General features: G+C 41.3%; 1 protein-coding gene across 1 annotated transcript; it reads right to left on the bottom strand.

Annotated features, from left to right (window-relative positions):
• Positions 1–17,183: 17,183 nt before the first annotated feature.
• LOC139465665 (chitin deacetylase 7-like) lies at positions 17,184–18,539 on the bottom strand. The gene has a single exon (XM_071247413.1). The coding sequence runs from the start codon at positions 18,537–18,539 to the stop codon at positions 17,184–17,186; it is 1,356 nt and encodes a 451-aa protein (XP_071103514.1).
• Between the last annotated feature and the right edge of the window lie 5,408 nt (positions 18,540–23,947).

Below are 23,947 nucleotides of genomic sequence, written 5' to 3'. Positions count from 1 at the left end.
CAATCAGTGGATTGTCTGGTTTGACTTGATTATTAACAGGCCAATGCCAATATTTGGAATATTGCTGAATGCTGTGTTAAACAACAAACAAACATACACACAGTTGGACTCTGGTCGGAATATGCACTAGAATCAGGTCCTGTGTGACTTTATAGTTATATCCCTGTATAAAGTGACAGTACAGTTATAACAAATGCTGAATATGAAACATGACCGTGACCGTAGTGTTAAATCTCTTACTAAATTGCTTCGTTCAAAACATATTTTCAATCAGGAACTACAGATACACAGAGGTGAGGTAGTTCGATTAAATCTATTTCCCAGTCCCAGTTTCAATATATAGATATGATATAGATTTTTATGATATAAATGATAACTTCACATTAATCGTGTACATAATCCCATCCAGATAGAACAAGTACTTCTGTTTCATCGTCGCTTAACATTAAAATCAAATCTTTTACCAATATTTGATACCTCTCTCTGAGGTATCAAATCAGACTAAAGCATCTGATTTTAATGAGATTGTTTGTACTCTATATGATTGTGAGATGAAAGGAACATTTGGATCAATAGACACAAAATATTTGTTACTTGTCAGTGTTTTTCTATTGCCAGTAGACAATGGTCTGGTGTCCTGTTGTTTTGTCCTATCATCTAGGAGTGAGTCCTGTAGCTCTGTCTGTTCTTCTTGGAGGTTATAACTGTGTGTAACTTGTGTTTTCTCTGTTTTCAGTTACATGTTCCATACCGATGAGATATGTGATGCATGTGTTTGCAAATTATTTTGTGTTGATTTTGTAACAGTCGCAATATGATTATTTATATTTATATTGTTAATATCCAGAAATAAAGAAATATTTCATTGTAGATTTTCGTCTGTGTTTTTAGATCTGATGCAAAAATGGCTGGTCTGAGTATTAGAGGAAGCATATAAACAACAGTCTTTTTGGAAGTCTTTAGTTTGTGAAAATATTAATCACTTTTTCATCCGATTTGTATTTTGAAAAGTGAGATAGTTATATGTTTTTAAACTGGAATAAATTCCTCATTGTAGTTATTTCAAGTCCAAGGTGTTCTTGACAGATGTAGATTTGACACTATTATATGGTCTCTAACAGTAGGACTGCCTCTGTGGTCTAGTGGTAAAGCGTCCGCCCAGAGAGAGGAAGGTCCGGTGTTCGCTCCCGCAGATACCAAAAGACGTTATAACATGGTACTTGTTGTTACCCTGTCTGTTACTCGGCATTAATGGGCTAAAACAAGGACTGGTTAGCTCGGACTCAGTATACTGTGTCTGTGTGGGGTATTCATGCTAAACTGTGGCGTGATATCTCAGTGGGCTAGCACTTTAAATCAGCAGCAGTCTGGACTAGTACAAGCAGCCACACACACACACACACACACACACACACACACACACACGTGCATGTGTAAGCAAGGATTATATCCTACCTAAATATTATCCCGGGGGAAGTTTTACTCTAGCGTATACTATAGAATAGGATTAAACACTGGTATGGGTTCGAATTCACTAGGGAGCATCATCCTGACACTAGAGAATTTTATCCCCGAGATAAAAAATAGGGTGGGATAATATTCACTCTTACCTTCCTATATTTCATTTATAATCTTTGAAGGGATGTCAGTAGGTTTTCCTCCAATTACCAGTCAGCACATCTGCCTTGCTCTCAGTTCCACACCAAACACAAATTGCAAGCTTGGCATCCTAGAACCCATGGCAACCAGTCATAAGTAGATAAACTGATACAGAAAATTATCCTGGAACCTTCTTAGCCTTAAGATGTCACACTGATACAATATGATGACTGACTGCAGCCTAAGACACCACTCCCTCACTCACCCACTCACTCCAACTGGGGGTGTTCTTAACCTGTTCTGAGCAGTATAGTTGAAATACTGTTCAAAGCAGCCTTAAATCAACTCATTCACTCACTCACAGATGAAACCTGTGATTTGTGAAATGTGGGTGTCATATGATGTTTGCAGGAACAATCATTAAAATCAGATCTTAGTTCTGGCTGTGGCTAAACAAAGGTAGCGAAAACTAAGATCTGATTTTAATGAGGTTGTTTGGAGGAGCTTACAAGTATCATAATCTGTGTTTGGAATCATTAAAAGAACTACTCTCAAGCTGCTATGCAACCCCCAATTTAACATTATGAAATAATTCCACTCCCAAGAAAACTCCAAGGTGTTACACCGTTTCACCCACACACATGTTGGTGTTACATGGAAGTTTAAACAAAACCCTTTCTTTACATTGGAGACATAAACTGTCAGGTAAAAGATATATGGAGGCTAAAACTGAAACAAACAAGTCTTTATGTTAGCAGGGCTCAATAATGACCCCTCCGTGGTCTAGCGGTAGAGCGTCTGCATGGAGAGTGGAAGGTCCGGGGTTCGATCCCCGTCCGCGTCATACCAAAAGATGTTACATGATAGTACTTGTTGTTATGGAGTCATGTTCAGAAAGAACGGAATGAAACATCACTGGACAGAATTACTTTGGCCAATCTCTCTACGCTGTTGTACTACCGTTCTTGGTACCTCATACAACATCTTGCCTTGGCCTGCACAATCACCAGACTTATCACCTATAAATCTCTTGTGGGATCACCTTGACCGTCATGCTTGCCGTTAAAGGCGACTATACTTGTCGTAAACGGCGACTAACGTGATCGGGTGGTCAGACTCGCTGACTTGGTTGATGCATGTCATCGTATCCCAATTGCGTGGATCGATGCTCATAATTTCAATCACTGGATTGTCTGGTCCAGATTCGATTATTTACAGACCGCCGTCATATAGCTGGAGTATTCCTGAGTGCGGCGTTAAACAACAAACAAACCAAACCAGAAACTTGACCGTCAAATTAGAGCACGACCAGGTCGCCCTTATAACAAAGATCAGTTGACATAAGCTCTCAGAAGAATGGTGTTGAATCCCATTGTTTGTGATCAGACGTATCACATCTTCTCAAGGTCGTGTTCGGGCCATCTTCCCGAGGCAAGAGAGTTAACTGACTTTAAAAGTGGAAACTGGACATTTAAAGTCAGTTAACTTTCTTTCCTCGGGAAGATGTGTTCGGGCCTGCATTGATTCCTGTGGTGGACACACAATACAGACTGATAAATGTGACATCCTGAAGGACATGGGGGTTTCATGTGCTGATTTCAGTCTTGGTGGTTGATCGAATACTGAACAACTGACCCCATCCTCCAAACTGTGGACACAATACCTACATTTTTGTCCCCATTCATGGCATTTATAACTTGTTATGATGTTGATATACAATTCAATGATTTTGACAATACAAGTATGTTTATGTTGTTTATTTCCAATAAAGGGTGAACAATGCTTAATGGGCATTTCCCATCACAGTCAACAACTGTTTCAGTCATATCACAACAGGACAAGTGGAGTCAATAGCCTTGTCCAAGGATACAACACAGTGACTTGCATGATATGACATCTTGAAATGGAGACTTGAAATGATTATTTTTAGATAAGTGTTCCAAGGATACTGTCTATCATGCTCATGTCTCGATGTCAAAGATTATGGCTTTGCTCGCGAAATACTCTGTATTGATGAGGATGACCATATTGCAGTCGAGACTTTTTTAAGGATGACTTTTTTCAAGCAGATGGAGGCTGATTTGTTTTATTTTCACAAAATTATGAGCTGTTTTTTTTCTTCATCTTTTAACGTCATACCAAAAGACGTTAAAAGATGGTACTTCTTGTTACCCTGTCTGGCGCTCATTAAGTAATCGAGATAAACCAGTGGTTGACAGCATGAGCAACGATCCACGCCACCGGGGTACGAAGACACAATCCACACGTCGCAGCCAACCAATCCTCATTGATGTCGGCTATCGACCAGCATGGAATCCATGGCGCACGGAACGGATCAGTCATCTGACTGTTTTGCAGCAATACGTTTGGGCAAATAAGGTAGGTATGCCACTGGCATGAGGTCCATCCTAGAGAGAACGCCTGTATTCTAGTTATGCCAGAATCACGCGACACCAACAGGAGCCTCCTACCTCGTGGTTTGTCTGAACCGATGTCGCCACATGACTACCATAACAGGAATACCACGACTGACCCCGTGGCTTCTGAAACCTAGGGACAGTGTTTGGGAAATGTGGGGAATGTTAGTCCCCAGTAATGATCATAAGGTCACTATTCACTAAACAATGGTAGTCGCCATTAAGCTAAGCCATTAGACACTCCCCAGGGAGTTGAGAATGCTAATTGAATCTATACCGATCCGTTAACTAGGAAATAATATTTAATGCACTTTGAGCATTCTATGTAAGTAAATACATGCACACAATTAATAATAATTAATATTATTACTGCTACTTTTCTGATAATCATGATCATTTTAGAGTCATACGGAACATTAAAAACATGTTGATGATCAACATTGATTGAAATGTAATTTGAGAATGTCTCTAAGCGGAACTTAATAAAATAATGAAAATATATTGAGAAAGAACTGACTTGGTATAAAATCTCCGAAAGGCTAAAGATCAATAAACAGCTATCCTTCTATTTCCACATAGTCCAGCTGCAGAAGACCGGTCGTTGCCCTCTGAACGTGATTGGAGTGGCCATATGTCTGTCCCCTGTCCCCATGTACAAGGGCTTAAAGTAAATACTTAACAGTACATCAGCGCATGTCGCGGGGATTGACACACCCACGACACAACACGGTGCCCAAGTATCAGCTGGTTCCAGCCCCCGACGCGACGTGTCATACTTGAGGTTATGTGGTTATACACAGAATGTTTAGTAAATGAGAAAGTACGGTTTTACGCCGCTTTTTGCAATATTCCTGCCATATAAACGTCGGGCTGGGACACCATGCACGGATTTACATTGTACCCATGTGGGAAGTCCAACCAGGATCCGCGGCGTGACAAACTAACCCTTCAACCACTTGGCTACCTCACCAGCCTCTGAAAATAATGTATACGTATGTTGACGAATGTACTTCTCTCGGCACCAAACCATTCGTCACCACTCGCCTTTTTCCGTAACCTGCGCTATTCGGCTTGTCCCAGAGTTGGTCAGGAATGGGCACCAAACCTTACGGATACACAGTTCGAGCACGGTTTAAACCTAACTCACTCACTCACTGATAAATCGGTTTGGTGTTTAGTTTGAATTTTGTATCGAGATTATATATGTTTCAGCTACAGCTACAAAACCAGATATATTTTAAATTTGAAACTATGAGGCTGATTTTTGGTAAAGTAAAACACCTTTCAACAATGCTATTTTCTAGGCATGCAAGTTCTGTTTAGTCAACAGTCTGAAGCATAAATAATTTTTTCAAACTATTTCGGGGACAATACAGTTTTTTAGATAAAATCCCAACCCCGAATATCAAATAGCAAATAGTCGATCCCTAAACAGCTATATCGAATAAACATTTATGAAGTTATATTTCCTTAGTATCCAACAGCTGTTAAAGTGATAAACTGCTGAAATCAATATCACTGTTAAACAAGGATGTTTATATAACTTGAATTCTCTCGAATTTTTTTTACACACAAATCTCATTTTTAGATTTTCATCCCTGGCCATTTCACTTTAAAAACACCCTACCTCACCCGAACTAACTGGCAAAAGGAAGCATACACTTGAAAATTGGATTTGACCACAAAGTTACAAGCGTTAGTTAAAGTTACTAGGCTGAAAACAGACGCCGAAGCACTGCAAATCTAAGGTCAAAACACAACTAGGACACCCTTATCAAATACATCACCATCGAATAACCATTTCTTGTTTGTTTCATTTTTAGTCACCATCAAACATAGGTGTCATTTTTTCTTACTTTCTTTAGTACACCGTATTCGTAGTAATCAACACACACACACCCCACACCCCCACACCCCCCCCCCCCCCCACACACACACACACCACCACACACACACACACACACACACACACACACACACACACACACACACACACACACACACACACACAAATAAATAAATAAATAAATAAATAAATGAAACATCTGGGCATGTTGTGCTTTGAATGATACAGATACAACTATGTCAACCTTCTTCCAGCTGAAATATGCTAACTGGTTCATCGACAAGAAAATGTTTTACACATTGAGATTTTAGACTGGTGAAACTTAAGTTGGTGATCTGGTTAGCTGGATGTTGATAAAATGTCGATACCGCGGGCGATGTTCAAGCCCCAGGTTGTCAAAACAGGTTCTTGTGATAAGGGAACTTATAATCGATTACAGCGATACAAATCTTCAGAAACTGTTCGTATGCTGTAACTGGTGCCTGCACAGGGTACAGTGTCACAAAGCCTCCCAGCAGCCTCCCAAAACCTCCCAGCAGCCGTGGGCGTGTTTCTAAAACCTGCACATTATGTAATGACATCAACAATGGCGGTATCTAGGGTATATACAGGAATGGGTAAAGAGATAGCTCGGTTATCAATTCTTTATCAATTCTCCCTGTTCCTGATTACATCTCGTTTGCCACAGGAGTCGATATATACTACTCTAAAGACGTTAACGAACACCGGACCTTTTAATATTACTGTAGATAATATGCCATGTCATGACATATGAACTTTTGTTTGTTTGTTGTTTAATGCCATGACGTATGTCATCGTAGCCCGTTTGCGTAGATCGATGCTCATGATGTCAACCACTGGATTGTCTGGCCCATTTAAAGACCGCGTCATATAGCTAGGACATTGTTGAGTTATTCATCAAACAAACAAGGAAACAGTGAGTGAGTGAGTGAGTGAGTTGGGTTTAACGCCGCTTTTAACGGTATTCCAGTTATATCGCGGCGTGTCAGCTTAATGTGGGAGGAAAGCCCGAAGTGATGCAGGTCTCAGACGTTTACCACTTTGGTGAAACCCACGAGCACGGGTATGGTGCTGACAAACCTAGAAACATAATCGGTGCGAACCGGGATTCGAACCCACAATCATAGGTTTCTGGCGTGTCCAGGGGACGCAACTCTGCACAGCGAATCGCGGCGCCTTAGACCACTGGGCCACCCGTGCCCCCTACAAGGACAAGGAAACAAATTGCCACAGTATGACATATTAACTATAGAAATATGAGTCAGATGTTTGAGTTTTTCAAGTAACGCACAATATTGGTTAATAATAAGGTCTGTTTATCAGACTCTTTCCTTTCCAACAACTGTTCACCTTTCAGTCAACAACCATAGTGTCTGATTATAGTGAGTGAGTGAGTAGTGTTTAACGCCGCTTTTAACATTATTCCAGTTATATCACTGCGTGTCAGCTTAATGTGGGAGGAAAACCCGAAGTGATGCAGGTCTTATACATTTACCACTTGGGTGAAACCCACGAGCACGGGTATGGTGCTGAAAAACCTAGAAACATAATCGGGGCCACCGGGATTCGAACCCACAATCATAGGTTTCAGGCGTATCTGCGAATTGCGGCGCCTTAGACTACTGGGCTACCTGTGTCCCCGCCTGATTCTAGACCTTGACTGTTACATATATACTTATGTCAAGCTGTATGATTATTAAACACAAACAAATCCATAGATTCAATATCCAGTCGCTTTTATATTCAACAATCATATTTCGAACGACGTTTTCAGTACAAATAAGTTTCAGATAAGTCGAAGATCGTCAGCTTTGCTCCTCGGATCGGTTTCCTGACAATGGAGATACAGAAGACGATTCTAAATCGAAAAATATCGATATTCATCCTCGGTTACCGCCATTTCTCTGTTACTGGACATACACCCTGATATCCATCCACAACCATCGCTTCGCTAGCGAAATGACGTCATGATATCCTTCATCAGCAACTTCTCACACATTCCTTCGCCCTTGACTGTAATTTGATTGGATGGCTATTTTTAGTGCCTTGTCATTCGAATCGGACTCAAATAAAAACAATAGTGGCTAATAGGACAATGGTATTGGTCATGAGAGAATGAGTATGTTTTTACGCCGCCTTACGCAATATTCCAGCAATATAACGACGGGGGAGACCAGAAATCGGCGTCACACATTGTACCCATGAGAGGAATCGACCCTGGGTCATCGACGTGGCCAGCGAACGCTTTAACCACTAGGCTACCCTACCGCCCCATTGGTCATAATAGATTGGACATATATATAACTAAACACCTTTTTCACGATGATACACCTGTAAGACGAAGCTGCTGTCTTTTATTAAATGAGTTTTAATAGGAGTAATTGACAGCTACACTGTTGTGGCCTAACACAACGAATCCGCTGCTGACTTGGTTTTCGTTATTCTAGAAACGAATAACGAAAAAAGAACCGGCTGGAAATACGGTATCTTATATTTGTTATACCAAGTCTGAATAACGAACTTGCCGCTGGTTAGTTTTTCGTTATTCAAAGTACTGACTATCTGAACAAGATATAGCCTTTTTATCATTTAATAGAATTGCTGGATATGACCTGATAAAGAATCCGGTGCTGGCTTGTTTTTCGTTATTCAAAAGTACTAAAAACTAAACAGCTATTTGACGATGGTACACCTTCAAGACAAACCTGCTGTCATTTATATAACGCGAGTGTATTTGACCACATTACTGTAGTTGTTTAATATACAGCAAGGTCATCTCCTATGGGCGGGTAGGTTTGAATTGAGGCAGTAGGCGTGGCATTTGGGATGCACATATATCACCCCAACTGCCTCATTCAAAACTACCTGCCCATAGGAGATGACCTTGACGTCACCCTCCACCCTTTCAACTGTATTTCTATAACGATGACGTCTCTTCAGGAAACACATGCTGAATTTCAATGACATTGCTTACAACAAAGAATGAAGATGCGAATATGAATAGTTTTATATTTTTGTGTGGGTTACGTTTTGGTATGTAATAAATGTTGATGAGGCAAATGAAACAAATACCATTCCCTTGTCGGATACCTGTGGTTCCATTGACTGCATTTTGTACATACCGAACGACACGATTTATGCCTTGGGAATAAAATTACATTACGTACCTAGTCAGTTATATTTACTTTTTATCAGGTGTTAACGTTGTGGTATTTACATTTCATCTAACGACAATCTTCTTGTAAATACAGCCGGGCGAAATATGTAGGTCATTTAGATGGTGTTGATATTGATGCGAGCGAGGCGAAGCACGATGGTGCAGATGTTGTAGGCAGTGTTCAAAGAAGTCGTACGGCTGTCATTGATCAATAATGTATTAAGCTGGGTAGACTCACGTCCCATATATCTGCTTAAATTTGTGTTGCCGGAATATTGCTAAAAGCGGTGTAAAACAAACTCATTTACTCATAATGATTCAGATATCATGGAAATTTTACTGTGACGATAACAAACGATACATGTCTGCCTACGCAACTGTAAACATGGTTTATGCATTGAAGACATTCAAAAAATATGGAATATATTACTATATCATACCTATACCGAAAAGCTTACTCAATACCAACTACGAAGGTTCTATGGAATTGTTGTGTTTAACGCCGCTTTTAACATTATGCCAGTTGTATCACGGCGTGTCAGCTTAATGTGGGAGGAAAGCCCGGAGTGATGCAGGTCTCAGACGTTTACCACTTCGGTGAAACCCACGAGCACGGGTATGGTGCTGACAAACCTAGAAACATAATCGGTGCGAACCGGGATTCGAACCCACAATCATAGGTTTCTGGTGTGCCCAAGGGACGAAACTCTGCACAGCGAATCGTGGCGGCTTAGACGACTGAGCCACCCCAGCCACTCTCAGGCATACAGCAAATACAACGTATGGTAGTAACTGGTACCCCGATACGACACACGAACAAAGTTACAATATAATCGTGCCGGGCGAAAGAAAGAAAACACTCGAAAATTGGACCAAAACTTTTCAAACGTTATCAAAACTTTACAAGGCTGACAACAGTTGCCGAAACAGTCCAAACCACAACTATGATACCCGAGTGTAAGACATCTTCGTCGAAAACTAGTAACAGTCTCTTGTTTTGTTTCATTTTCAGCCACCAAACATGGGTGTACACTTTCTTTGCTCAGCAGTTTATTACGGAGTTAAATATTACATTTAGACCGCATGTAGAAGATACAAACATTTTTAAAAATTGTCTTAAACTGAAACAGTTCACAGATGGATACTACCTTAATGTAGAGAGATACTAGTACATTGTGTTGTCATAGTGTTTCATTGTACTGTGGAATTAAGATCCCGAGTAGAATAGGTCTACAGCAACCCATGCTTGCCGTTAAAGGCGACTATGCTTGTCGTAAGAGGCGGCTAACGGGATCGGGTGGTCAAGCTCGCTGACTTGGTTGATGCATGTCATCGATCCCAATTGTGTGGATCGATGCTCATCATATTAATCACTGGATAGTTCAGACTCGATTATTTGCAGATTCATATAGCTGGAATATTGCTGAGTGCGGCGTTAAACAACAAAACAACCAACCAACCAACCAATCATTGCACTTAGAACCGCCATGGTCTAGTGGTAGAGCGTTCGCCCGGAGAGCGGAAAGTCGGGGGTTCGATCCCCGGGCGCGTCATTCCAAAATACGTTAAAAGACGGAATTGTTGTTACCCTGCCTGGCGCTCGGCATTAAGGGACTAAAACAAGGGCTGGTCGGCTCTGAGTCAGTTTACTGTGTCTGAGTGGGGTATTCGTGTTAAACTACGGCATGGCATCTCAGTGGGTTAGCACGCACTATAAAATCGGCATGAGTCCGGACAAGTAGGGCCTACAAGCAGCCACACACAAGTGGCTATATAAATGCAATAATCTTCGACGCGACGTTAAGCCCCATTTCACCTCACCCCTTGTACCGTGTGCTGGTATATCCCCAATCTGGACTTCAGGACCTGGTTGTATCAAAATTGATACATGAACTTGTCATTAAACCTCCATAAACTAATGTGCCATTAAATTTGATTGTAGCAAACATTTAATGACACCATTAACTTGATGGAGGTTAAGTGCACCATAAGCCTGTCATTAAAACGACCACGCCTTATACTATGCGCTCATGCGTTGCTAATATGCAGGTGTCCGATCTAAAAACTGTGAGGTGAGGTGAGGCACGTGTCTGTGTGTGGCTGCTTGTACTAGTTCGGACTGATGCCGATTTATAGTGCTAGCCCACTGAGATACCATGCCGCAGTTTAACAGGGCTTCTCCACTCAGACACAGTATAATGACTCCGAGCTGACCAGTCCTTGTTTTAGCCCCTTAATACCGATCGCAAGACAGGGTAACAACAAATACCATCTTTAAACGTCTTTTGGTTTGACGCGGCCGGGTATCGAACCCCTGACCTTCCGCTCTCCGGGCGGACGCTCTACCACAAGACCACGGAGGCGGTCTGCAAAGCATTCAAAGTACATGCACATCACAGAAAAACCGTTAGAAGTGATGTATTTGGCTCATGCCACTTGGCAGATGATAGGACCGGAAAATGTTTATTTGCTAATGGGAATTTTGAGAAAATTATAGATGAGTAGTCTATTTTAAGGAAATTTTAATGGCAACTATCCAATTATTAAGTATCACAAGGATCTGAAATCTGTTTTAAAAAGTAAGTGTTTGTTCGTGGCCTGACGCCGCACAGCACTACTCCTGCCAATAGGACGCCAATTTGAAAACAGGTGAGTCTTGAGTATACGATTCAGCGAGTCTGAACCAGACACTCCAGTGAGTGATAGCGAGTCTGGACCAGCCAATCCTGTGATAGCGAGTCTGGACCAGACAATCCAGTGAGTGATAGCGAGTCTGAACCAGGAAATCCAGTGACAGCGAGTCTGGACCAGACAATTCAGTGAGTGATAGCGAGTCTGAACCAGGCAATCCAGAGACAGAGAGTATGGACCAGGCAATCCAGTGAGTGACAGCGAGTGTGGACCAGACAATCCAGTGAGTAATAATGAGTCTGAACCAGACAATCCAGTGAAAGAGTTAGTCTGTCGTTGCAAGTCTATAATATTTGACAAGTCTAGATGACTGCAGTATCTGAAAATAAAGAAATGTCCGTTGGCTCCTTTTCATTTTCTGTTGTTAAGATAACTATAACTTATTTTATTCTGTAAAATATGTTCACTTCATAGAGTGAGTGAGTGAATTTGAATCTACTCCGCTTTTAGCAAAAATCCTGCAATATCACAGCGGGGGACACCAGAAATGGGCTTGACACATTGTACCCGAACCCGGGTCTTCGGTGTGACGAGCGAATGTTTTAAACACTAGGCTACCCGACCGCCCCTCATTTCATAGACTAGATGTTAGTCTATGATAGAGAGTCTGGACCAGACAATCCAGTGATATAAACTCTAGGCCAGACACTCCAGTGAGAGAGCGTCTGGACCATACAATCCAGTGTGAGAGAGGGTCTAGGCCAGACAATCCAGTGCGAGAACGAGTCTAGACCAGACAATCCAGTGACAGAGCGTCTGGACCAGACAATCCAGTGAGAGTCTGGACCAGACAATCCTGTGAGACGATAACGCGTTTACTGATTTTGTTGAAACAAACAACATGAAGGACATGTCAGCACTGTGAGGAAATACCACCATCGTGACAGATACGTGAACTCCTGTCTGGAATGTCTGACTTTACAAAACTATCGAGCTACATGATGTCATATATAGCCATGACTCTTAACAACACGACAATAATAATAATCCTCAGACTCTGAAATATTTAATCAAGTTGGTATCATCATCTTAAATATGATAATCTTATAGAGGTAATGCTGCTTTTGTGTTACTGGGCCATGCGACTCTGCAATGTATAATGGTTCATTAAACACATGGCACTTCTGTAGTTACCTGTGTGCGTGCGTACTTGTACTAGTCCGGAGTAATGTCGGTTTCATAGTGCTAGCCGACTGAGATACCATGCCGCAGTGCAACATGAATATCCCACTCAGACACAGCACACTGAGTCCGAGGGGACCAGTCCTTGTTTTAACCCCTTAATGCCGAGCGCCAGACAGGGTAACAACAAGTACAACCTTTTGGTATGGCGTGGTCGGAATCGAACCACCGACCTTCCGCTCTCCGGGCAATCGCTCTACCACTAGACACGGAGGCTGCCTACACGATAGTTTTGGGTGATAAATAAATATGTTTATCATATAATGGGTAGGTTTCTCGGCAGGATAAAGCCAACGGATTAAAACGCTATCGGTTGGGGTCATATGCGGATAGAGATGCAAATATCAAAGGTCAAGTAGGACTACTTTCACTTTCACTCGTCATTCGGCGATCGAGTCAGAATTAACCATCGGGAATCTGGATAAACTACAGGGATAATTGCTATCATTATCAAGAGAACAGTCTATTATACTGAAAATCAGTGCCTAACTGTTACGTAGCTAAGGCATTTTATAAGTTTTCGAAACAATTTTGCGAGGGCACGAGGCCTAGCCAAGCAGGATAAGTAGCCTTATCTGTGCTTGTAGACCTCTGTGGCTTGAAACCTTCTCCACAAATTAAAATACAGTAGACTACGTTTATAACGAACACGCTTATAACGAATTGACGGATATAGCGAACTTATTTTTAGTCCCGGCCATTTGATGTATATATGCTGTATATATGCTTATATAACGAACTACGGTTATTACGAACTAAAATTAGTGGTCCCTTTGAGTTCGTTATAACCGTAGTTTACTGTAGTTCGATTTGGCCGAAATATGTTTGAATTGTTACCTTGTTTCGTTTTGTCGCTGTGTATACATCTGACTTCACTTCTTAACGTTATGACAGGACGGACCGACTGTCAACAACGTCTGATCGTGGCCGTGACGTCTCATAGACTAGGGTTAGAGTAGCTTCCCTTTGACAAAGGACAGTTACTCGAGCGGACAGACCGATGGGTTGCCGCGAAAGGCAATTAAAAACAATTGTTGTTTTGCGTATATGTTGCTTCGCCACTGTATAAGAACAGATTTCAGTTGGAACTATACCGGCTACTGTCACTGTACGACTGACACATCACTTACCCTGAGACGTAATAAATACTAATGCGCGCATTCCAGGAAAACTCGCAATGTTTCGGTAATGTTTGTGAGAGAGGGGAAGCGATTTGGAAGCACAGAATTAAAGAATGACATTATATGATAAAGAGGTTATCACGCTTGTGTGTTTGGGGATGGTAAATATCCTGTAGAATTAACCATCGGGAATCTGGATAAACAGCAGAGATAATTGCTATCATAAGCAAAAGAACGGTCTAATATACTTAAAATCAGTGTCTAACTGTGACGTCGCTAAGGCATTTTGTACGTTTTGGAGATATAAATTTCGAAACAATTTTGCGAGGGCTCGCTATAAATACAATGTTTATTCCTAATACAGGATATTTACCATACCCAAACACACTCGCATGATAACCTCTATTTATCATCCCAAACTGGCTCCCACAGGAGATATCACTTGGGTGAGATCTACATTGTAGATATCGCTGCAATGAAATTGCATCACAATGCTTTGCAGACCATTGTGACAACGTTGGTTACCATGACATCACAATCAAATGATATCACAAATGACTCTGCTACGGAAGCTGTTAGCAGTACTGTTTACACTTAAGACACTTTATTCACAATACAATAACCACAAACATATGAAATGTTACAACAGAACTTTATTTTTTAACCTTTTAACTGATTATGTACAACAGTGACTATACTCAGCACAAATCATATACACGACAGGGCAGATAGACTACTATACAGGATAGACAGGATAGAGGACTATACCATACACCTGTTTACAATATTGCACTAGTGGCGGCACCCTACACGAAGGTAGACAGAGTTCAAAGAAAATGTAAGCACTTTCAGACCTTCCAATAGCAGCATCAGATCCAAATCGCACTCCAAAGCGCTGTCTGCAAACACTTTCTGCCCAATAATCTTATTACCTTTGATTTGATTTTTTAATCATGTTCATAAACACCATTCATTTTTAACGATAAACGATTAATGCGTTTCTTGATGTGTTAGTAATGACGAGAGGCATCTACCAATAACAAGTTCTTACTGTTTCTAGCGACGTTTCAGGGCTTGTCCATTCATCACAACACATTTATCATTTCTAGTGACGTTTCAGGGCCAATTCCTGCCCCTTCCTTTTATCATTTTTAGCGATGTTTCAGGTCTTGTCTCTTCATCACATGCCTGTATCATTTCTAGCGATGTTTCAGGGCATATTCTTGCCCCTTCATCCCAAAATCTTTAACATCATTACTACCAACAATTCAAGTGTACTTTTTGTCCTTCCAGCTAATTCCAGCCGCTTCAGCAGTTAAGGTCCACGAATTGGAAAAACAACCAAAATCTCTTATCCATAAAAGCTTCAAGTGTTCTTGCCAATCTAAATGCCAAAGACCTCCTTTAGAAATGGTTAGTCAACACCAAGAGTTTAATATACAGTTGCGGCTTAAGAAATATGTGACTGAGTTTGGAAGAGCCAATCGTTTAGAACATTTGCTTGCCACACTGGTGTTTCCGGTTCGACTCCCAACATGGGTACAATCTTCGAGTCTCACTCTCTTTGTCCCCACCGCGATATGACTCAACTATAGCAAACCCGAATCACACAGGGACAATGACTTAAGTCCTAATGACATCTTTAACATCAACGTGAATGTTCTAGGGGATTTATTCTAACTGTCAATAGGATTTTCCCAACACTAAATCTGCTTATACACAACGGAGTAAAGTATGTTAGATTGAGAACAATCTTATATATTTAATCTGATCTTAGCACGTTAGTGTTTTGGCTTGGAGGAGATAAAGATTTTTTTCGAGCTCGTGTCCGGGGAAATAACCTACTTCAGTAATACCTGGCCTTGATACTCCGGCACGAGGCAGTCTTAATCTATGTACAAACAGAAGGTGCGAACGTGGAATTATTTGACTTAAATTGTTAATTCAAATTTCAGAATACGTCCACATGTTTTCAATGCTTTTCTGAAATAGTAAAAGATACATCAACCAATTGATATGTATTTTAACACAATCAGCACTGTTATACCACGTGTGACAGGATATTAGTAATCAATTAATTTCGGACAGAAATTCAACTTTAAAGGGGGTCTGTGATCGACAGCCTGGTGCTCGTTTCGTCTAGGTCTAGACGTTGTGATTAGTGCCCTGGGTGAGCCTGAAACACTATCTATGTCTAATTTGGGGTTTTATCAACTGATTGAGCTGCACAATAATGAAATTAACAGAAAAACAGTGCTGTTTAAGCATTTGCTGGAACTGCCGAATGGCAACAGCCTCGTTCCCCTTTAACCACCTCGCTATGCGCATAATGAGCGTATGCCGTCACTATAGAAATTAACGTACCTCTATTTGAGCCTTTAGTTGTTTATTGAGTCAGAAAACATGATCAAATACCTTTGCAAACGACTTATCAGCACGTTCGGCTACTTTTTCAACACAATATTTACAGTTATACATACGGCCAGAAAAGGCGGACAAAGTGCAGATACAACTCGGCTGTTTCCGTCAACGCTGTCACTATGGCCTGGTCTAGTCTCTTGCTTATTATACAAACTGGCGATTGCGGGTAATCTGATTATGACGTCACGATGCTATTTGAAATGAGATGCCTGTGGCATTAATTCTCAATTTCTTATTATTCCTTGGTTCAAATTATGCGTGACTTTAACAAATTAAAACTTGCGTGGAGGATGCTTTGATCGGGCGCTTGTCTCGAGATAGCTGTCATAGACATTTGCGCCCACAGAAAAGGCGCGGCCGCATCTTTGACACCCAACTCGCAAACTATAAACTTTCAGAAAAATCGGATATTCCACGATGTTTTGCTCAAGTATCGTAAAGCTTCAAACTACATGCCCCGTACCCTCGGCTACATATATGTACAAAATTACAAAAGAGATATCATATTAACAGTTCTTATAAATATAATTGAGTACGATACAGTGAAACTCTGAAAAGTAGAAAATGAAGAAAAATCTCTACTTAACAGGTTTTATAGTTAGCCAACTACAACTTCGTGCCAATATTGAATCATCATATGTTTACCTTAAAGGCTTCCATCAATCCGTAACAGTTTGTACACAACTTTCACATCGTCCCAAGATATTCACCATCACAAATAATTATGTCTATACCCTAATAAACATTACTAAAGAAAGCAGCAACATAGTGAAAACAAGTTTTGCACATAAATTCACCTCCGAACCCGAATTCTTCAAGAACCACGGTCTGTGTTTTTTATGGTTTGAGTGTGCGTCGCTAGGAGGGGGTAGGTCCATTTTACCCAGTCTATCATTAGGTTTATTCCTTCCTATTGTGTTGCTGTTCCTGTTTTTGTCTTTCTCTTCCTCGCCGTGAACGTGTTGGTGGTCCGTGGTTTTCTGTCCCGGCGCCAAGGTCGTTATAGGTTTGAAGGTGAAAGAACAGAAAGCGTCGTCTTCTAAGTTCGGTTTCTTCACACACTGCCACGGCTCAAAGCTTTGGATCTCTGTCAGTGGGGTGGGGTTCCTCATCCACTCTATGGCCTTGCTGACGGTGGTGACGTACACGTCGTCCATTGACGTGAGCCGCTCGATGAATTCGTCCATGGCGTCCAAGTTGAACTTTGTCTGGAGCCAGACTGAGTGAAGGTTAACGTACATTGGTGCCCGGTTGGTTCGGTAGTTTCTGAGAAAGTTCTTCCAGAGAAGCTGGAAAGCTTCGTCTTGGTTCCTGGGGGCGTTTTTACAGAAGTCGACATACGCGCAAGGCAGGTGTTCTCGATAGTCCATCATGACCACCACGGGAAGAATCCAGAAACCTGGGTATTGGTTCTTGGGACAGGGGCTGATGTTGCAGACCAAGGTGTAGGAGTAGTCGAGGGTGAAGGGCCACATGACGGGGGAGTACACATTTCTAGGAAACGGGTAAGTCATTGTAGCATCATACGTAAAATTATTTTCGTACAGAATGTTGAACATGGTGTCCCCTGTTGGTTGAAGGAACGGGCTTCTCCATCCTCGTATGTCCTCGACGGGTATCTGAGCCAGATCGGCCAGATTCTTTTTCTGTTCGACTATTTCTTTCCGTAGCTCTTCGTCAGATGCTGCACCCCACCACGAATGTGGAACACGATGAGATACACTATGATCTGCGATCTCCAGGCCGCGGGCATGCAGTTTCTTCAACATGCAGTAGTCGGTGAAGTTGTTGGACACGAACAACGTTGACGCCACGGGGCAGCCGTTGGGGTTGAGCCTGCTTCTATCTGGGGGGAAGAGCCTTTTGTAATAATCCCAATTTTCCCAGTTTACCGCGTCATCAAATGTGATGAGGACCATCTGTGGGATTTGCTCAGGTTTGAATCCCCCGGGAATGTTATGGCCAGGACATCGACAGTCGGGTAGCTTACAATTCGTTGCCGTACAACGGTTCTCAACGCTGATGGCTGTCTCGATTGCAACCTGCAGAAATACTGCCACCACGAACACTACTTCAGCTTTCATGGTCCAACACACTTGTACTAAAGCTTTTTTTCAAACAAGTCTTTCAATCCCGGTGTATAAACTTCAAAGTTGAATCGATCTCCTCACAACGGGACGGTGGAGATGTCCAAAGTGCCAGCGTCTCTTAAACCGCACAAGGAAAATACTCAGTAGAATCTAAATATTTTCAATTCTCTGCCTCCATGACATTTTTTCACAAATCCTCATTCAAATGTGACAGTGGACCGCGGCAGCACTTGTAAAATTTTGAAATGATCTCCAAAATTCACACATTAGATCTGTAAGGCGAGCTTGCGCTGAGACGGAGAGGCCTGTAATTAACTAGCAAACGCCAATTCTCAAAATGTAAGCAAAGGTCAACAAAGGGGGTTTAAATACTCAGCGGTGACAGTTTGAGCTTGCACAGATACGACTCGTGGAGCTATTTAGCCGGAGATGAGAGCAACCGGATGTTAACCCCGGTAGAGTGGACGTGAGGCACGGAGCGACAGACGACGTCGTACACGTTGACGTGTGTGTTGGGTCACAACCCGGCCTAAAATCCGCCAAGCTGAAAGAGCCACTTCTTTGTAGACTGACGCATGTTCAAATCGTCTCCTTACACGATAAACTTGGTTGTCGCCGTTTGCGTGACGATTTGAACAGCGCCGGCGCTCAGTGTTTGTGAGACGGCATCATTGACAATCACAATGTCGATGGCTGTGCACACTAGCATGGTCAACAAGGAAGGGGTTCTCCTCATCTGACAGATATAAACTCACGTTTTTATATCATATCCGGCTTCACAGATTCTAATATTTAGAAGTTTATATTCGTCAAATGGTATAGCCTCATCATTGCTGTAGATCGACGACTAAGATGCTTAAGAGGTCTGTAATGTGTCCTTTGTTGACATTTTCTTTCTAATATCCGTAGGGACTAAGAAGTGGACCTTTCTATTACTGTCAAGGACTTTGTCCTGTTGCTGCGAGGGAAATTATTTTCTAATAAGTAATACTAACACCGCCAGGATGTATCTTTTTCTTTTTTGTTTGTTGGTTTGTTTGTTGTTTAACGCCGCACTCAGCAATATTCCAGCTATATAACGGCCGTCTGTAAATTAATCGAGTCTGGACCAGACAATCCAGTCTGAGCATCATGAACATCGATCCACTTAATTGGGATACGATGCCAAGTCAGCGAGCCTGACCACCCGATCCCGTTATAGTCGCCTCTTACGACAAGCATAGTCTCCTTTCACAGCAAGCATTGGTTGCTGAAGACCTATTCTACCCCTGATCTTCACGGGTGTATCTTTTTCTAAAACTGCCAAAGACTATTATAGACTAATATACCTATGCTCATATTATAAGCACCCCAATAATTATAGTCATCCTCATACTAAGACGCATATATCTAGGGGGTGACCATAATTACCCCTATACTAAGACGCATATATCGTGAGGCGACATTAATTACCCCAACACTAAGACGCATATGTCAAGGGGGTGCTAATAATTATAGTCACCCCTATACTAAGATGCATATATCTTGGGGGTGCTAATAATTATAGTCACCCCTATACTAAGACGCATATATCTTGGGGGTGCTAATAATTATAGTCACCCCAATACTAAGACGCATGTATCGAAGCGGTGGCAATAATTATAGTCATCCTTATACTAAGACGCATGTATCTAGTGGGTGACAATAATTATAGTCATCACTATACTAAGACGCATATTTCTAGGGGTGCTAATAATTAAAGTCACCCCTATACTAAGACGCATATATCTAGGGGTGCTAATAATTATAGTCACCCCTATATTAAGACACATGTATCTAAGCGGTGACAATAATTATAGTCACCCCTATACTAAGACGCATATATCTTTGGGGTGCTAATAATTATAGTCACCCCTAATACTAAGACGCATGTATCTAGTGGGTGACAATAATTATAGTCACCCCTTTACTAAGACGCATATATCTAGGGGGTGACAATAATTATAGTCACCCTTACACTAGAACGCATATACCTAAGCGGTGACAATAATTAAAGTCATCCCTATACTAAGACGCATGTATCTAGGGGAGGACAGTAATGATAGTCACCCCTATACTAAGACGCATATAGAAGGCCAATATATGATTAGCCTACCAATACGGTCCAAAGAGGTCCAATTCAGTTTTGACAAATCAAAACAGCTTTTGTCGGCGTGAACATTCTTGTAATCATAACAGTTCAATAGAACATTTCGCATTCCCACATTTTCTTCTGCGTCTCTTGAAAAATATATTGGTAGGCGTTGCCTCAGGTCAATACAGCCCGTCCAGGTCCAAGGACAGACCGAGGGCTCATACCAACGCCTGTATAAAAAGTCTTATTGGAATTACGGAATGGGACTAAAATATCCGAATACCACCAGGAACTCATATTTCCCGAACTGATACTGCCAGGTATTCTTATTCCTAACAATACTCGAAGCTATCATTTCTCATGAAACCATGGACGATTGCATCCTCACACAAATAGTTGCGACTACCATATGCTCACCGCCAAAAGAAACGCGAACCATAGAAACGTGTAGAGAAGATTGTACGTTAAGAAGAGATGTTTCCAACGTGTACCAATTAATGACAAAACTAACAATCAGTCAAGTGTTACCACAGTGTATGTATTCTTATCACGATATGCTGCGGCTGATTTCCAAACTTTACAAGCTAATCCTGCACGAGACAAATGGTGCATCGCGAGTCATGGATCTATGACGTCATATATGATGCGTTTATGAACGTCGGTTCACACAAACATAACCAAGGACTCACCCTAATATCGCTCTTTAGTCGTCTTTGACATAAGACTATCCCATTTGCGTGGATCGATGCTCATGATATGAATCACTAGATTGTCTGGTCCAGACTCGATTATTTCCAGACAGCCTTCATATAGCTGGAATATTGCTAAGCGCGGCGTAAAACAACAAACAAACCAACTTTGACAAAAGATCCCAACCTCTCCCCAAGAACATTATCAGTCATGTCTGTCTATCGCATCACAGAGATGACCAACACGCATCTCTGAATGACTTTGAATGGACAGGTCAATGGGTCATGTTTCACGTTGTAGCGTCCAGCTTACAGGGAGGCCTTTCAGTAAATTTATGTATTTACACGTGCCTTGAGACATGTCCTTCTAATCACCTACGTGTAACCTCGCTTGTTCTTTTGACATGGAATCTCTGACTTAACGGCCACGATAGATTTTTATTTCCATTGTGTTTCTAAAATATAAAAAAATATCTATCGAAATCTAGAAATAGGTCTGTTTTATAAATGTAAAACGAGAAGCTACAATCTCCTTATGTATGTTAAAGCTGTATCACACATTTAATTTGTTTGTTTTTATGGCCTTTGTGTGTGTTTTCGATTTTGACCAAAAAAAAATTCTTAACACAGTGGACATGAGATGACATTTAAGAAGGCTTTAATGGTGATTGACACTGACGTGTAAGTGACAGCGGTCTAAAGCAGACTCAAATGCCCGGAACTGCGCAACCACTTCCGGGCACATGCCGACAGGGTTGAGCCTCATACCATCAAACGAGGCTAATGGACTACAGGGAAAGAAATGATGTAATCTTCACATTTCACCTAGAATCAAACATTCGCTCCGGTTCCCTGCATGCCTTGAATATGTTACGCCGGTTAATGCCAACTGGCCACACAAGCCCATGTTTGCGAAGACTTAATCAGGCCGCGGTTTACAGTAATACTTAAGTATCACTCCGCGTCAGGCGTGGCGGCAACCAAGCCTTTAATGACGTCATTCACTTCATCCAGCCACTTCCTCCCTACGGCTGAATTAAGATTTAAGAATCTAAGCCTCAAATGTTTTGTTTTAATATTTTCAATTCGACTTTAACAAATAAGTATTTTTCTTTCCCTTTAAACCGTTTCAATAAAAATAACTACGGTGTAAATATCGATGGTTAAAAGAATATTAACCGAATATTTCTGGATAGACTAAACCAATAGAATCTGTCACGTATGTTCCATAAGTGGAAACATGCTGGTATATCAAATTAAAAATAAACATTTGAAAAAAACAACCTCCCAAACATTAATTCTGTGTGCACGGCAATGAATGTGTTTTCAATTAAGATCACTCAAGTACGACTAACAACACAATTTCAGGTTTAGGCATTTGTATGGTGTTTGTGTGAAAGCATTGTCAAAGTCGTCGACAACAATGAGCACAGTTGCTTGCTTTATACAAATAAACAAACCCTAGGTATCGATATTTATAATCGAACGTGTGTCAAGCGCTTCATATAGGTACTTAAAGCTGTCATATTTTTCTTATGGAATATACATTCCTGCACAGCTGGGCTAAAAAATATTTGAGAATATGTTTGAATGTTTAGATTAGGATGAAGTGGTCGCGTTTCCTTGTAACACAGCGTTGTGATGTTCGGAGAGGTGTGATAGATGGGAAACATTGACATGAAATATTGACTTAAGTTTGTTGAGTCCCGGAATAACAGCTTGCACAACTGAAATAAAAGCGTGTTCGCTCATACATCGGGAGACAGTCATTTGAGAAAATCACGTTTTCTTGACGTGACTTAAAAATTGGAAACGAGAGCATAGTGACCGTCAACGAAACCAGTGCAGCCTGGCTGCTGACCAGTCTTTGTTATATTAATATTTGTCATGATGGTGTACCACACTGGAATGGAATTCGTATATTTGTATATGTTATATTTTTGTCTTTCGTCTGAGGTCTTTTGGAATTACTCATGACGTGTTTAGAACATCCTCAAACAAATAATTATGACGATGATTGTAACGGTTATGATTCCGAAATAGAAAAGATATATTTATGGATGTGACATGTACGTTTTATACAGTGAAATCTCGTTAATCCGGATGAGCGGATTCGTAGTAAAACCATCCGTATTAACAAGTTTCCGGATTAATAGGTGGAGAAATAGTGATTTGTATGGATTTTCACCCAAAATCCTCAGGTTCAGCGTGTCCGGATTATCTAGGTTCCGACTAGTCCATACGGCGTGTGACTACGTACGATTCTGACATTTTATAAAGAAGATGGGTTGCCTGTTGTGGCAAGCATGGGTGGCTGAAGACCCGGATCTTCACGGGTCTCCACAATAGGTAGCTGGGGACCAATTCCAACTCGGAACCCTCACGGTATGTAATACAGGACAGAGAGTGAATGTAGCTAAGGTTTATATCATAAGCCAAGATCCAGCATATAATCATCCCGAATCTCCAAGTGCGTGTGTGAATTGCATGTGTTTCTGAAACCAACGTGAGCGGCAATAATAATAATGACGATGATGAAAATGATAATAACAATAATGAGTACGTCAATATAGCGCCTGCCATTATGTACATAGCTCTGC

This window comes from Haliotis cracherodii, unplaced genomic scaffold (genome assembly GCF_022045235.1).
Source record: "Haliotis cracherodii isolate W230 unplaced genomic scaffold, xgHalCrac1.p SCAF_1, whole genome shotgun sequence".
In the NCBI taxonomy this organism is placed as follows: Eukaryota; Metazoa; Mollusca; class Gastropoda; order Lepetellida; family Haliotidae; genus Haliotis; species Haliotis cracherodii.
This window is presented reverse-complemented; position numbering and strand designations above follow the sequence as displayed.